Source organism: Brachypodium distachyon, chromosome 1 (assembly GCF_000005505.3).
Source record: "Brachypodium distachyon strain Bd21 chromosome 1, Brachypodium_distachyon_v3.0, whole genome shotgun sequence".
Taxonomy (NCBI): Eukaryota; Viridiplantae; Streptophyta; class Magnoliopsida; order Poales; family Poaceae; genus Brachypodium; species Brachypodium distachyon.
Window position 1 is genome coordinate 48,416,040 of NC_016131.3, and position 16,465 is coordinate 48,432,504.

Here is a 16,465-nt window from a genome sequence, read left to right on the forward strand (position 1 = left end):
TTGTACACGAAGAGCCTACATTTACTAGCACCAGCTGTGTATAAGTTGCCCATCTCCCTACTAGGACAAGTAATAACACATGTATTTAATTCTTGTCTCAAATTTGTTAAAAAAATGGATGTATCTATTCGTAAAAAATGACTAGATACATGTAATTTTTTGACAAGAATTATGAAACGGAACGAGTACAATAATAGACAAATTCTGTTAAGAGGCATGTGTGTATTGTACATGATGGGACTGCATTTACTAGTACCAACTGTATAATAAGCTGCTGAATGCCGATCCCCGTCTCTAGCTCTGTGATTGACACAGCAGAGCAAGAAGCCAAACGACAGGACCGACCGACCGACGGAATTTGAGATTTGGACGTTCCAACAATTAGGAAACCAAGCTGTGAAACACCATTGAACATGCAACTCTGAGTCTCTGATGACAAGAGAAAGGGAAAAGTAAAGAAAGGCATGCAGCGTAATGATGCCTGTCCGTCACCATCAATACCCCAATGATAGAGCGCATAAAAGGTGCACAGTGGAAACTAATCTGGGCAAACAAGCCACTGCATCGGCAAAAACCTGGTCATCGATCTCTTTAACTAATTAATTAACTAATTCACGGCCGTCGTTCTAACAGTGCATACTGATATCAGGGGAAACTATTTTTCTCCCGCTGAATACGCCTTTGTTCATTTTTTTTTCTGCGTTTCAATTTTCAAAGAGACTGCTACCACCTCCGTTCCAGTATACCGGCCCCACGCATCCTTGTGTTGAAAACCTAACTAATGTAACATGAGATTTATATCACAAAAATTATACGGTTAAAAACATCAAATGTTTTATTTTCGAATGATATAATTTTGATATAATAATCATGTTACTCCATCCGTCCAACAAAAATCTGAAGTTTGTCAAAATTTGGATGTACTAAACATGATTTAGTGTATAAATGCATTCAAATATAGTCAAAATTGAGAAATTCTTTGTTGGATGGAGGAAGTACATTAGTTAGATCTTCAACCTAACGATGCGTTGGGGCCCCTTATACCGGCTAGAGTTTGTATTTTTTTTCTCTATCTGTATAAAAAAACAGGAATTTAGAAAAAAAAAAATACCGCCATTAATTACACAGAGAGTATAAAATAGCTGAGCAATGTATGGTCGTCGCAAATTAAGAAGTCGCAACTACGCCGCGCGCATGTGCGGAGCAACCAGCCCACCCCTCCCAACGAACTATGCACAACGGTATTTTCTATGGAAAACTATCAAAAGAGAAAGAGAACAGGGAAAAAAGAAGAAGCAAAGCAGAATGTGCTGAGAGAAAAGAAATGGCCACTAGCTCACACAACAGCGTGGAGAAGAAGGGCACAAAGCTAGGAGACGGCCGGACAGACAGACAGTGTGACGAGCTGAAGCTCCACCGACAGTGAGGAGAGTGCCTTGCGGTCCCCCACGTGTGCGGCCACGTGGGCAGTGGGGCCCCACTTGAAGCTTTGGCCGTTGACCTTGCCAAGGAAACAGACGGTCCAACCTACCCTCGCTCGGCTCCAGTCTCTCAAGAATCACTGTTAACTATAAGAGCCCACAAGTGGCCACGTTTTAAATTGCCCATTTGGCTTTTCTTCAGTTCATTCTTCATGTTAGTCTACATTCCCGTAATATGCTAGCTGTCCGTGCATGCGCTGTATTCTCACCAAAGAAATCAGAAAAGAAGTCCATGACAGAAAAAGGTGGTAAAAGCAATTTTAGCCAGGCCTCAGTTTAGTTTAAGGCCATTGAACATTTACCTTTTTTTTAGAGAGAACAACCATTTGTTAAACTGATAATTAGATGGAAAAATGGATAGGTCGTCACAATTAATCCACCCTCGTGTCAGAAAGGGAGCCTCCATGAAGCAAACATCTTTTGTCATATTTTTCCTCTAACAAAAAAAGAAGCAAACATTGATTATTTGTTTAGAGCACAACCATTTTGTTAGATGGCTAAGGTAGTAAGGTGGTGGTTGTATTTCAACCCACCAGGAATCCAACCCTAGATTTGACATGTTGTGTGTCTCTTTTTTGTCGGATTTATTAACGTGCCTCTCCGTTATAATAGTTGTTCTTAATTTCATGGTGTGGCAAGTATTTCATGGCTTTTTTCGCCTGTTTTTTCTAGATAACCTCAATCATACACGTTCCTATCGAGATGAAATTTAGATTATTGCACTAGGACTATTTATACATAGTAATACACACTCATATATGTACAAGCATTTACGGACGCCGATCGACGTACGTGGCTTAGTTAATGGGAGATGCTGTTAGCGAGTCATGAGTCATGATGAGCTAACCGTACATGCAAGACAAGAATAGTAGGGGCCATATATGCAATGTAATGTAGCCGGCCGGCCTTTGCTCCGAGAGAGCTGCGTGCCCACGAAGCGCATCCCCTGGCTATGGCTAGCTAGCCAGGGGCCCGGCCAAACGGCCATTGTGCGTGCCATTGTCAATCGTGATCGGAGGAAGGTGGCGCCTCATTGTCACATACCAGGAGCTAGCAGTGCTCTCCTATATGTTCTTCCATGTCACCTCACTTCCAACCTCGCTCACGCATCCGAGACGTACGTGCTGTCGTTGCCGGAGCCGGAGAAGATCGATCCGTGTCGACGACGATGTATGCAGTAAGCTAGCAGCATGCAGTTGGTGGCCGGTTGCCGTCGATCGGCGGCGACTCGATCGATTATTGGCCGGCGCATGTGCAGACCTGTTTAAAATTTGGGGCAGGCAGATGATCGCTCGTTCAGGATGTGGCGATGCCAACCAACCAAACATTCATGCATGTGCTGGATCGACCTTGGCTTGGCTCTCTGTTTGCTCGCTCGATCCCCTGTTCCAGCGTGCCTGTACGTAATTGTTTCGCATACAGTTTAAGATAGTCGATCGCCAGATCGCGGGCTCGTTCGTGCAGCGTGGGCGTCTGTCCCGCACGTACTACAGGGCCCGGCCGGCGCGGGTTAACCGAAACCAAGACAAGAGCCCAAGATTCCCCCAGACAGAGCAGAGCACGCACGTACGGGCGCCAGAGCAGGGGACAGCCGATTCGATTGGAGCGGGATGCCAGAAACGAGCTCTGTCCCTCTTGTCGGCCTCACGATCCAACGTAACGAGGCCCGCTTGGTGGGCATCGATGGGCCGGAATCAGGCCCAGTTGAGCGTACGACGTAACGGGGCTGGAATGACAAGTGCAAAGTGGGCTTTCCGTTTTTTTGTTCCAACAGAATCCTACGCATGCTCGGTTGCTTTTCAAGTGTCAGCTGGGCCCCACGAGGCGGTTGTTGCTTACGGGTTTCCGTCGCTCCTAAAAACCTATCCAGACGCCCTCAAAAAAAAAAAAAACCTATCCAGACTTTCGGGAAGATTTTTAGCTCCGGGTACACTGCCCGGGATTCCAGAAATCGCACGCACCTGACAAGAATCCAAACCCGCAGCACGTATTTTCAGCTTCAGCTCCAGAAAAAAGTGGTTCTGGAGAATTTTAGAAGTCCCCGAGATTTATTTCAAGTCTTAAAATAACACATCGGTTGGTTTCTACACCGGTGAGACATACCATCAGGAAATTCAGAACAAGCTGCCTCGACCAGTCAACAGTCCACGGCCCCGTAAACCAGAGATCCCCCGAAGGAGGAAGGGGAATAGTACAACTCTTGGTAGCAAATCTCGTGGGACACGTTCTGGTGACGCGTACCATTTATCGGGCCGGTATTTATAACGCAAGTGCTCGCTGGGTGCCGTCTCCGCCGTCCCAATCGCTTGATCTGGCTAGCTTCAAAGTTCCGACATACTCCGAGCCAGGGCGATTTGATCGAAGCCCGCCGCCGCCGCCGGGACGAGTACGATCTCCTTCTTTCAGCCAGGTACGAGCACCAACCAACCCCAAATTCGGGCCAACTTCTCCTTCCTCGTCTCTGTTCTCCAGCTCGCCGCTGCGCCTTCTTCCTGTCCCCCCACCAAACCCTTCAGCAGTTTCTGGGATTCCGCTCTCTATCCTTCCTCTAGCTTCGCGTGATCTGCTGGATGATGCCCTATTCTTCCTATGTTTAGTCTACCGACGCCGCTGCCCTCCGTACGTAGCTTAGCGTTACCTCCGAGACCTGGCCCCTATGGTGGCGTCGCCGTTCATGCTCTGACTCCCAATCCTTTCACCCCCCCCCCCCCCCCCCCTTCCGCCAATCTTGGCTTTTCAAGGTATGTGCTGCTCTTACTCCCAATCCCAAACTAACCTCTGTTAGTCTGCCAGAGCACACCCGGCACACAAGAGATCCGCCCCCTTTTTATGCAATCCAGTGACAGCATAACGACTGCAGATCAAGAGGAATTTTTTTGGAATCGAAAAGCGAATTTTCAATAGAGAAGGTGAATATATGAGATGGGTACAACTATAGTTTTTAGGATTCTACTGAACCTTTTAGTGCGCTAAGTTTGATTGGAACTCTATAACCAGATTGAAATCAGTTGTCATCGAGTGACCTTTATGTTCCTCTGAACAAACATATGTCATCCCTGGATTGTATGGTTAATACTATAAACCAAAATTCAGTCCAGCAAAGTTCCTATTTTATCTTGAGGCTCTGAGCCTTCTTGTTGTATCATATGCAGCAGAACAGAGGTCATTGGGCGAACACAAATTAGGTCATTAGTTTTTGGTTTAAGTTCTTTTTTTCCTGCTTCACTTGCGTGTATTCTTATGTCGTATTAATCTCCCTTGGTTCGCTGTTGTAATTTTTACACCACATCGCTTATACAGTTAGTCAAGATCCAATATGAGCTCACTGGACAGCGTCCGAGGAGACCTCGGTCTGGTTATTTTGTATCTAAATAAGGCTGAAGCAAGAGATAAGATCTGTAGAGCTATACAATATGGATCCAAGTTTCTGAGTAACGGAGAACCAGGGCCTGCGCAGAATGTTGACAAATCAACTAGTCTAGCTCGGAAAGTTTTCCGGCTGTTTAAGGTAGTGTTTAATCCTTGTGTACAGAGTTTGGGAATTGAAAATACTAGCATATCCTTTATACCCTGACATGATCTGTGGTATCTCTATCAATGTTTTGCAGTTTGTTAATGATCTGCATGCTTTGATTAGTCCTCCTGCCAAAGGAACTCCACTTCCACTGATCTTGCTTGGAAAGGTATGCTGAAGCTTGTGGAAGCATAGTCAGCTGAAGTTAGGTTTCTAATTTTCTAATTTTGCTTTATGCCCTCAGTCGAAGAATGCAATGCTGTCAACTTTCCTCTTTCTGGACCAAATTGTGTGGGCTGGGAGGACAGGAGTATACAAGGTTTGGATTTCCCTTTCACATCAGCAGACTAAAAATTTGATGCAGTGTGCGGTTCACCCTATTTGCCCCCTCTAAAAGTTCATACAGGAAAATTAATTACCAATTGTTTATGCAGAACAAGGAGAGAGCAGAGTTCCTCGGTAGGATAGCATTTTATTGCTTTCTTGGTTCTAATACCTGTACTACACTCATTGAGGTATGCAACAATAGACATCAGAAAGCTATCCGATTCTGTTCTATGTCAGACTCTTGCAACTAATTGAAATTACACCTGAACACGCTTCATTTTAGCTAGCGGAGCTCCAACGGCTATCCAAATCAATGAAGAAGCTAGAGAAAGAGCTTAAGCACCAAGAGCTGTACAAGGTACTATTTATACTGAATGACCTGTATTGTGTTTGTGCCTTTTCCCATGTTTTCTTCCCTTTGATACATTCTAGTTCTACTGTATCAATGGTGGCAGAACGAGCAATATCGGATGAAGCTGCAGAAGTCCAACGAGAGGCTCCTCGCCCTCATCAAATCGAGCCTCGACATCGTCGTGGCAGTGGGGCTGCTGCAGCTGGCCCCGAAGAAGGTCACTCCTCGCGTCACGGGGGCGTTTGGGTTTGCTAGCTCGCTCATCGCTTGTTACCAGGTATCTCATGCCACGGCCACTATTCCTCACATTTCTTCAGATGCGTCACTGGAAACACCGAAACCTTAATCTGTTTCTCTATCTCTGTTGTTTCCTGCGCAGTTGCTTCCTGCCCCGGCCAAATCCAAGTGATGTACCCACGCGCCAGGCAGTTGGGTACATGCGTCAGTTGGCGGCTGCTACCCTGGCCTCATTGTCGCCGTCGCCAATACCCCGATAAGAAATAACTCCGGATGATCGAGTTCGATACCGGCCTGTAGCATATGACTGAAAGATTATTGTCGTTGCCCAAGCTGGTGCTGCCAATGTTTCGCACTCTTGGGTTAATCGTTGCTAGACTTTGATTATGTGGCACGTTGTGTTCCAAGTAACCTGGGTTATTTATTTAAACTCTATAGTCGTATATTTTCGGTACTCTTTCCGTATGCAGGCATTGTTAACTGGATGTCAAATCCTTTTATTTCGAGCTAAGGAGCTAATGGGCCCCAAAAATTTCATACAGTAGAAAAAGAAATCGCCCCCAATATTTCATTCTCATCAAACTGCATGATACCAAACCATGTTTTTTGAAGCATTAACATTAGCATTCTGGACGAGCTCAGCAGAACTGGAGCGTGGCCCATTTACTTGTGTGGGCCAGCCCACAAACACACAAAAGACGAGCCCTAGAGATGAACCAACTATGCATGGGCTGGCTTGTTCTAAGGAAAAAGGAGTAAAGGACGAAAATTTGCGTGGGCCAAATCCTCTCAATTTTTTTTGTATGGGCCAACTTTGTTGGATACTCGTTGGCTGATCTCTCCACTCGAACTCGTGCCTTCTGAAGTTCTGATTGCTACCCAGCATCCTCTAAAAAAAGATGATTTGTTTAGGAGTCCCGGAGATGTAGTATAAATCTCTCAGTCAAGTAAGGAGTGACCGACCACGGCAACGTACGGCCAGTGTTCCTGCCCATGCATGGCCCACCAATATATCAGGACGTCATGTCCCCGTTCTACTGAAAGCGCGAGGTTAAGTGCCTGCACGTGGCAGCGTGCCGCATCTCCCAATCGGTGTCATGCATGCAGGGGCTTAACATGAGTTGGTGACACCAGCACCTGAGCGAGGCTGACACGAACCCGACTCGCCGGGCTATGGAAAGTGGAAGCACAAAAAGGTACGAGGGCTGGGGTTCTTTTGCCAAATCAATGAATCAACAGATATGTATACAGTCTGTACGTACGGCCATTCGAATACAATTACTTGATTTACTTCATCCGTTTGTGTTTACAAGACTTACGCGGAATTTTATGCTAAACTTTGATCAAAAAATTCATTGGTAATACGTATGAGATTATTGTGGCATAAAAAATATATTGTTAGATTCGTATTGAAAAACTATTTGTAATGGTATAACTTTTATATACATGCATATACTAAATATAATTTGAATAATTGTTGCTTAAAGTGTGGTACATATTTCAATAGTAGTCTTATAAGCCCAAACGGAGGGAGTAGTTTTCATTCAATCGTCATCCAATGGTTTCGCTTTTTTACCTTACCTCACCGAATATATAGAATGCCGGGAAAGATAAATTTGCAAGAGTTAATTACACTTTGAAAGTTCAGATGTACAATTTTTTGATGAAACTTGCATATGCTAGACATACATATTAGAAGAACCATAAAAAGTACTCTCTCCGTTTCATAATTCTTGTCGAAATCTTACATGTATCTAGACATTTTTTAGGAATAGATGCATCCATTTTTGCGCAAATTTGAGACAGGAATTATGAAACGGAGGGAGTATTAAGGAAATAACTACCTCCGATCGATAATAAGTGTTGCTTATTTAGCATAACTTTGTATTAAATCAACGACATTTATTATGGATCGGGAGGACTACTTTGTTTACATAAGACAATTATATACCAAGATGTGAAAAAAAAAAGTGTGTTGCTATATCTGAGTTGCCTGATTTTAAGTTGAGAAATCAGAGCTGTTGGGTTAGTATTTAGATATCATTTACTCTCTTTTATTCATCGCCCGTTTTCAAGCACATGAATCAATTTATTTCGAACTAAAAATCAGGCAACTTAGATATAACAAAACGGGAGATAGATATACTGGTACCATAAGTGTCTGAATAAAAGGGGCCGGCCGGCCATGATCGGAGTACATCACCGATACACGATTGTGTAGTACGGAGTAGTTACTCGGTACGGAGTTATGGTAGAGTACAAATTGGATAAAAATAACAAATTTTGAGTGAAATGGAGAGGGCAGTAAAGAATCGACTATGCCAGATACCGGTGGACATCCGGGAGTGTGAACGCATGAGTGAGAGAGACGGTCGGACGGATCGAAAATAACCGACAAGTCGCACATAGGTCAAATCGAAAAAAAAAAACACGGAGTACAGTACTGCCACCGGTGCATAGTATACCGTGATCAATTCCAATGCCGCGTTGCGTGAATGCCTGTGCAGGTTTGAGATTCAGCCGGGGTCAGGTGGCCAGACCGTGAGCAAGTGACCGACCACGGCGTCAGCTGGCTGCTGACGCGAGCGATCGAGCTAGCACCCATCTAACGGACTCCTGTTCAGCAACCCAAGGCAGGAGGCGCATGCACGCTCGCACGCGCGCACGTCACCCGACCCCACAGTCAGGTCCACGTCAGCTGATCACCGCTCGCGCGAGAGAGAGACGCTTTATTACACGGGAGGCGCCGCCACGTGTCGGCTAGCTATGTATAGCGGCGCGCTCTTTCCAGGCGGATGGATAGAGCGGCGGTGGATGGAGCAGAGTGGCAGCACGAAAAAAGTGCAGGCGAGCTGCGCCGTTTCCTGCCGTGGGCATGGACTGACGGACACGAAAAAGGGCAATCTAGCACGACCTATCCGAGCTTCACTACCAGGGTCCGTTTGGATGGCGTCTTTCGCGGTGGACACAGCCCCGTGCCTCCAGGCGTCGCGTATCCGTGAACGTGGGCGCCGGACCGCGCGGTCGGTCGGTCGGTCGGTCAAATCACCGCCCCACGCGCGCAACTAGGCTGAGGCGCTGAGCAGTAGCAGGGGCGCGCCGTACGTTTGCGCGGGCGGCGCGAGGTCACCCATACAGGAAGGACTACGGGCTGCCGTCTCCTTCCTCCCATCCCATCTGCCCCTGTCTCTGGGGCAGCCACCGGCACCGCCCCCCTCCTCCTCCTCCTCACGTGCCCGTTACGCGGCGGGGCTAAATTAAACTCCTCCTGCCACCAACCCGTAGACGGGAGCTCAGCTCATCAGGTAAAAGAGTGCTGCTTAAATCAATAACTCTTCAGCTCAAAAAAATAAATCAATAACTCTATCAACAAGCGAACGTGGTTTGGTTCCTTTATTCGAACCACCCCAATCAGACTTAAATTCCGGACTTGGTATGGGTCTCTTATTCTGATTTATATTCCCGCGCTTAAAAGATGATGTTGTGTATCCTGTTTGCAAAAAAATAAATTTAACACTACTCTCGTGCCGAGACAAAATCATATAAGGTGTTTTGTGGAACGGGAGCAGTACTGGCTAGTAGATAGAAGGAGACTGTTTTATTTTGGGACAAGTCTAATCCCGAGCCTCGCCTCGTTTGACCTTCGGGTGTCTGAAAATTCAGAATAACTAGCTAGCGAAGCAAGGGCTTGAACTGAAGGCGGTCAATGACTTCACCGTGGGTGCTAGTATGAAGCGTATGGCGAGAAAAGATACTCCTCCGTCCAACAAAAGATGTCTCAAGTTTATCAAAATTTGGATGTATCTACACATGACTTAGTGTATAGATGCATTCAAATTTAGTCAAAGTAGAAACATCCTTTATTGAACGGAGGGAGAACACGGGAATAACTCCCTCCATCTAAGTAATACAAAACCAAATCTCAGATACTTCATCGATCCAGAAATAAGTGACTTGAATTTACTTATATTCACACACACTAAAACACGCCTAGAAATATACGAATTTACATAAATTCGAGTCAAAAATAAAAGAAATACAAGTCCAATTTGTTTACTTGCCTTTCTGCATCCCAAGCACAAAAACACCATCGTAACATTGCTCCTTGTTATAAGAAAATTTTCCTATTTCGCTGGCTAAACAATTTTAAAAATATCTTATGTGCCCCTACAGTGATGTAAGAGCATGTTATGAGACGTAAGAACAAGACAAGACAATTGTTATTTCCGTGTCCACCAAACTGTGTACCACGAAACTTACAGCCGCCTTATTTTTGGTTTGGCGGGATCTCTTGCATAAACCTAAAGCTCCATCATCAGCACGTACAGGTAAACACCTGTTAATTAAGCAAGCAGGGCGCTGCAGCCTTCAAGTAGAGTACTGCGAGTCCAGCAACACTATCTGAACCGGCGAATAAAGAAACTCGAAACAGGCAACGCAAGTGCGGAGCGAGTGACGCCACACAGTCTGGTCAGCCGCCCAAATCCGGAAAAAGGCCGTCCCTGTCGCCGCCTCCACGTGGCCGCCCTCCCTCACCTTCTTCCCATCTCCTTCATTCCCCCATGTGGCCAATTCCAACTCTCGCACCATTTGCTTAACCCAAAGGAGAAGACACCCCGAGCGAAGCAAAAAAAAAAAAAAAAACGCTGACGCCAACACGCATAGCAATCCCGTTAATTTCCAGCTCACTCTCACCCCCCGCCACGCGCCGCCACGTCCCGCCCTCACTCACTGTCCCCTGCCCCCCGAATCCTATATATACATGACACTCCATCGCTCTCCTCCCAACAAACCACCAAATCCGCCATTGCAGCTACCTCCAGAGCAGAGCAGAGCAAGCTCGATTTGACAATACATCAATCCCAAATGGATCATAACCACCACTACGAAGATGACGGCGGAGGGTACGCGACGGTGACGTCGGCGCCGCCGAAGCGGCCGGCGGGGCGGACAAAGTTCAGGGAGACGCGGCACCCGGTGTACCGCGGCGTGCGGCGGCGCGGCGCGGCCGGGCGGTGGGTGTGCGAGGTCAGGGAGCCCAACAAGAAGTCCCGCATCTGGCTCGGCACGTTCGCGTCCGCCGAGGCCGCCGCGCGCGCCCACGACGTCGCCGCCCTGGCGCTCCGTGGCCGCGCCGCGTGCCTCAACTTCGCCGACTCGGCCGCGCTGCTGGCCGTCGACCCGGCCACGCTCCGGACGCCCGAGGACATCCGCGCCGCCGCCATCCGCCTCGCCGAGGCCACGTGCCCTTCCGCCGCCGCGGAGGCGGCGGCGTCGATGTCGGTGGCGCAGTCGTCTTCTTCCCCGGCGCCGGCGATGATGATGCACCAGGAGGAAGAGGAGGCTGCGGCGCAGTACGATGAGTACGCCGCCATGTGTGACTTGCAGGACCAGCATTCGTACTTCTATGGCGACATTGGCGGAGACTGGCAGCAGCAGAGCTCGCATTTTGACGGGGACGACGACGGCAGCAGTGGCGGCGGCTGCTACGGCTATGGCGCCGGCGACGTCACGCTCTGGAGCTACTGACCATGGGTCCAGCTTAGCAAGTTTTTGAGCGTACGGAGTACAGTACTGTAAAACGTGGTTCTAGGAGGAAGAAGACGCAGCAGCAGCAGAGTTTGGTAGGCTTGATTAATTTGGAGAGCGGGAATAAAAGACCGGTTTTTCTTTAACATCGGATTTTAGTAGCGGTGAAAACAAAACAGAGAAAAGGGCGTGCAAAATGCAGGCCCCGTTCCTCTTTTCTTTTTGGTGGGGCCTGGGGATAAGGGACCGGCTCCTTTTTTTTCTTTTTCTATATATTGAAACTCTGGCTAAAGTTCGAATATTTTGTTAGCTCAACTTGGCCTGCTTAGTTTTAGTTTGTTTTGTCAGCTAGACCGACAGGTGCAAACCAGAGATGTATTACTAGTAAGATATTTACATATCTAGCATGCACTCCTCTTTTGTTTCATTTGTAAATTATATGTACAATTTTTTCTCGGGATTCCATTCCAGACCTACAAGCGTGCACATTGCAGGTTCGGATGCATTTTTTTGGGCCATCTGAAAAAGAAAATTAGAACAACACATGCTTCGAGGAAGAAAATTAATTGATTTTACATGGAAAACTAGAAACAGTACTCTTAACATGCTTTGAGAGTTGAAACGCATGTACTGCCAACGTTTCTAGTAGTACTGGGAACAGATGAAAAAGGAAAGAATCCTCGCAAAAAAAAGAGAGGAGAGAAGACAGCCGGCGCACGTGCAATCAATTCTGCCGGCTCCGTTCCATAACAACACAATTTTATCTAAATATAAACGTATTTATGATTAAAAAATGTTTAGATACATGAGTACTACTTTAAGTTAGACAGGTGTTGCTTAATTATTGGCACCGGCCCTAATCGCTCGAGACATACTCCTACGCGTTTGCGCGGGCGGCGGCCCACAGCTGTCCGATCGATGGAGCACGTGCTGTCGACGTGCGGGGCGGCAGCAGCTGCTGTTGGATTTGGCTACTCTTTTTTTTTTCTGCATGCCCTTCCTCCTATTGATACAGTAGCAGTGGCACGTCTCTTCCCGATTAAAAAGGCTCCGTCAGCGCCGAGAAGCAAGTGAGGTCACAATCAACTGTGAACTGGCCCCGACGTGTCCAGCTGGGAAGTGTCGAACTCGACCACGACCAGACACCACGCACAGGGATCGGTTCTGTGAATCTTCTGCAGGTCGACGTGTCCTCATCGCTCGATACGTCGCGTGAGCCGACGTAGAAGACGCCGTCGATCGGTCCCCAAGAAAGGAAACGTTTGATCTGAAGAACAGAGTCAAGTCACGTCGGTCACGATCAGTCAAAAGGCTCCCTCCCATCCCAATTAATTAGTTGGTGTCGGACATTTTTCAATTTTTTTTATTAATTTACGAAATCAAACCTGCAACGTGGAGTCGTGAACTGCAAGTCGATTTCAGAAAGTAGCAAGAATTTCTTGCGAAATTTCCGGCGCCTGTTAATCAGAAACAGAAGGAGTATTCGCAAAAGAAAAAAGAAATGGTACTACCACAAGAAAAGAAGGCAACTACGTCCCAACTAAACCTATATACGGAAGCCTTCTTTCGAGTAAGACCAAGCTCATGAGCATATTATTCTAGCTCGGAACAAATTAGTTGATAAGTGATTTTTTTTTTAAAATAGGATCCCGAATTCATTCATCAGTAGTGAACTCAGCATATATTACAGTCAGACATCCTAAAGATCTAAAATTAAACACAAGTTCCTGGACCCAGAACAAGAAAGAAGAAAGGCAATCGGGTACTCAACAACCAACTTGAGATCACCTAGGTTCTTTTTTGACACCCCCTAACCCTCTATGCAGTGTGGCGGCATGGGATGTCGAAAGGAACTGGATGGAGGTTTTCTCAATTTGGATGTAGCAGGCCTCCAAATGACGGCTATTAACTCGGTGGTAGAACACTGAACATGATAATTGCGCCGTTGTGCCTGGGCTGTGAGCGCTCTTATGATTGGAGTTCCATTCCATGCAATGCAAGAAAATCTTCTCTCAGCTTTGTGATTTCTGAATACACATTCTTTGGTGCTACCATCTATTTGAACGTTCAAAACACATTCTCTGGTGCTACCATCCATTTGGACACTATCTTGCCACCAATGCATGGTAACACCACTAGTTTTTTTTTTTGAAAACCTTAATGAGTTCATTACATATTTGTTTAGAGTCCCTTGAATCCCACAATTTTAAAATACTAATTCGTTACATACACAAAGAAACAGAAAGAAGTCCAAATATGAATAGTGTCTAAAAATTGTTTATTTTGACATTATTCATATTCCCTGTCTTTTTATATCTGTGCATGTATACTGGATTTGAATCTAAAATTGTATGACATTGTAGATAAATACTCACTCTGTTCCATAATACTTGTCGAAATATTACATGTATCTAGACGCATTTAAAAAATAGATTACATTCAAATTTGGACAAATTTAAGACAAGAATTATGAAATGGAGGGAGTACCTAATATAAACTCACCTCAGTTTTATTGAAAATCAAATAAATCTTTTGGTTTTGGGTCAGAAAACGCACCGAGAACAGTTCTACTGCTGGAATAGTTTTTTTTTTGTTTTGCAGATAAAGGTTCTGCTGACGGTCTATCAATTAACATTCTCGGACCTCTTCAAATAATTTCCATGTTTTTGGCTTAAAGTTTTTCAGGATCGATTTACCTGGAGACACGGTATCGAACGAACATGCCCAGAGACCGCATGAAAAATCTCTGAACGACTAGAAGTTTCTCAACAACACCTTCCACATTAGTGCTCCGTGGAGACGGCAGGCTACAGCCTACAGTACAACAAACGTCTGGACAAAATTAACTAGGTACGGTCGATCGATGGGTCCAGCTCGATGATCATTCAGTAGCTCCAGAGTGCGACGTCGCCGGCGCCATATCCGTAACGGTAGCCGTCGTCGTCTCCGTCCATGAGCGAGCCCTGCTGCCACTCGCCGCCAGGGACCACCCCGTCGCCGTAGAAATACGAACAATGATGCTGACCCCAATCTCCCATGTCCCCGCACAACGCATATTCGTCGTACGCAGCCGCGGCGGCGGCGTTGGCCGCCTCTTCCTGTTGCTGCACCATCGCCATCGTCTCCGATGCCGATGCCGATGCCGACATCGGCATGGACGCGGCCGCGGCCGGGCACGCGGACTCGGCGAGGCGGATGGCGGCGGCGCGGATGTCCTCGGGCGTCCGGAGCGTGGCCGGGTCGACGGCGAGTAGCGAAGCGGAATCGGCGAAGTTGAGGCACGCGGCGCGCCCACGGAGCGCCAGGGCGGCCACGTCGTGGGCGCGGGCGGCGGCTTCGGGCGAGTCGAATGTGCCGAGCCAGAGGCGGGACTTTTTGTTGGGCTCCCTGACCTCGCACACCCACCGTCCCGCCGCGCCGCGCCGCCGCACGCCGCGGTACACCGGGTGCCGCGTCTCCCTGAACTTGGTCCGTCCCGCCGGACGCTTCGGCGGCGCGGACGTCACCGTCGCGTACCCCACGCCGCCGCCGCAGCCATCTTCGTAGTGGTGATGATCCATTGGGGATCGATTGATTCGTTGTCAGATCGAGCTTTGCTCTGCTCTGCTCTGGAAATGGTGGAGGTAGCCCTGCTGCAATGGCGGATTGTGTGTTGGGAGGGGAGTGAGGAGAGCGGCGGAGTATATATAGGATTCGGGCAGGGGAGAGTGATATGAGGGAGGTCGGGACGGGGCGGCGCGTGGCGGGAGAAGGCGAGAGGATAGAGAGTGAGCTGGAAATGGATGTACTACTTGCCGGGCCGTGTTGACGTCAGCGGCTGGTCCTCTGCTTTTGCTTAGCTTGGGGTGTCTCCTGGAGCTAAGCATACTTTATGGTGCTGCGTGGAGGGAGCGAAGAGAGGAAGGCGAGGGAGGGTGGCCACGTGGGGAAGGCGACAGAATCTGGCTTTTCCTGATTGGGGCGGCTGAGGATTTACCCGATTTGGGCTCCCACAAACAAAAACAGCGGCGGCGACGCACGCCGCTGGCCGGGGAGGGGAGGGGTGTGGCCTCGCGCCGCCGCGCAAACGCCAGCCCCCTCTGGTTAAGATATGCCAAATTCCGCCAAATACACAAATGAAATCCAACCATACATGTTCACCAGCTATATCTTCTAAATGATCCACGCTAACAATCCAGCCTTCTCCTCCAAAAGGAGATTTTAGTAAATAACCAATATAACACCGGGGCTAAGGGTCAAGTTGGTTATTTTTCTTACATCCCCCGGACGGCGGTGGCTGCCTGTGATCGACTTTGACTGTCCGCCGCGCGACACGACACGATCGATTCCAAAAAACAAAGCTTCGTCTAGCCTTTCTTTAATCAGGTCGTTTCACCTCGCCCTTTTCTTTTTTACTAGAATACATCTCGCCCTTTTCGGTAGGTACTTCTGATACTGCTCCTCCTAATAATACAGTAGTATATTCGACCACGTGGCTGCCGGGCTTGCTGACACGTCGTGGTGCTAGTTCTAGCAGCAGCTCGGTTTGAACAGGTGTAGTAGCCTAGTAGGGGGCTCGGGTATGCTAGTAAGGGTACCCTGACAGGACTGGCCAAGAGGATTAAATGATGCTGTACGTCGCTGACGTCAAGACCCGACCTGTCAGTTTTTTTTTACCGTCAATCTGTTCCCATGGAAACAGGCGGCGCACGCACGTGCGGATTGCGGGATATGCTGTACCCCGACAGACTGAGTCACTGAGGTCACGACCCTGTTGCCAGCTTAAGATACTCGACGGAGATCCTGCAGGCGATCCATTAACCAACTGACTAATCAGTGGGTCGCTAGATTAGGAATCACCGGCACCGACCCTGATCACTGAATTAGTTTGCGCGGGCGGCCCAGCTGGCCGAGGAGCAACCGTCACTCTCAGACAACACAAGGATTCGGTGAATCTTTCTGCACGTCGCTGGATACGTCTCATGCTCTAACGAATCCACCGTCTGTGTCAATCTGTCTGAAGAATAAAAAAGGAAAAGAAGCGAG

The 16,465-nt window shown here is 47.7% G+C and overlaps 3 protein-coding genes across 4 annotated transcripts; 2 read left to right on the forward strand and 1 right to left on the reverse strand.

Annotated features, from left to right (window-relative positions):
• The first annotated feature begins 3,733 nt into the window (after nt 1-3,733).
• Nucleotides 3,734-6,376, forward strand: LOC100842320 (peroxisomal membrane protein 11-5). 2 transcript variants are annotated; one of them, XM_010229743.3, is made up of 9 exons: nt 3,762-3,891; nt 4,275-4,390; nt 4,782-4,989; nt 5,090-5,164; nt 5,240-5,314; nt 5,430-5,510; nt 5,606-5,680; nt 5,778-5,951; nt 6,054-6,376. In XM_010229743.3, exons 3-9 carry the CDS (start codon nt 4,798-4,800, stop codon nt 6,081-6,083), a joined length of 702 nt encoding a protein of 233 aa, XP_010228045.1. In that variant the 5' UTR covers nt 3,762-3,891; nt 4,275-4,390; nt 4,782-4,797; the 3' UTR covers nt 6,084-6,376. The 2 variants fall into 2 exon arrangements, with proteins under 2 accessions (XP_003564336.1, XP_010228045.1); XM_003564288.4 differs by lacking the exon at nt 4,275-4,390 and having other exon boundaries at nt 3,734-3,891.
• A 4,301-nt stretch (nt 6,377-10,677) lies between these two features.
• LOC100842630 (dehydration-responsive element-binding protein 1C) lies at nt 10,678-11,903 on the forward strand. The gene has a single exon (XM_003564289.4). It carries the CDS (start codon nt 10,778-10,780, stop codon nt 11,438-11,440), a length of 663 nt encoding a protein of 220 aa, XP_003564337.1. The 5' UTR covers nt 10,678-10,777; the 3' UTR covers nt 11,441-11,903.
• Nucleotides 11,904-14,086: 2,183 nt separating this feature from the next.
• LOC100846470 (dehydration-responsive element-binding protein 1C) lies at nt 14,087-15,140 on the reverse strand. The gene has a single exon (XM_003561067.4). The coding sequence runs from the start codon at nt 14,998-15,000 to the stop codon at nt 14,326-14,328; it is 675 nt and encodes a 224-aa protein (XP_003561115.1). The 5' UTR covers nt 15,001-15,140; the 3' UTR covers nt 14,087-14,325.
• Nucleotides 15,141-16,465: the final 1,325 nt, after the last annotated feature.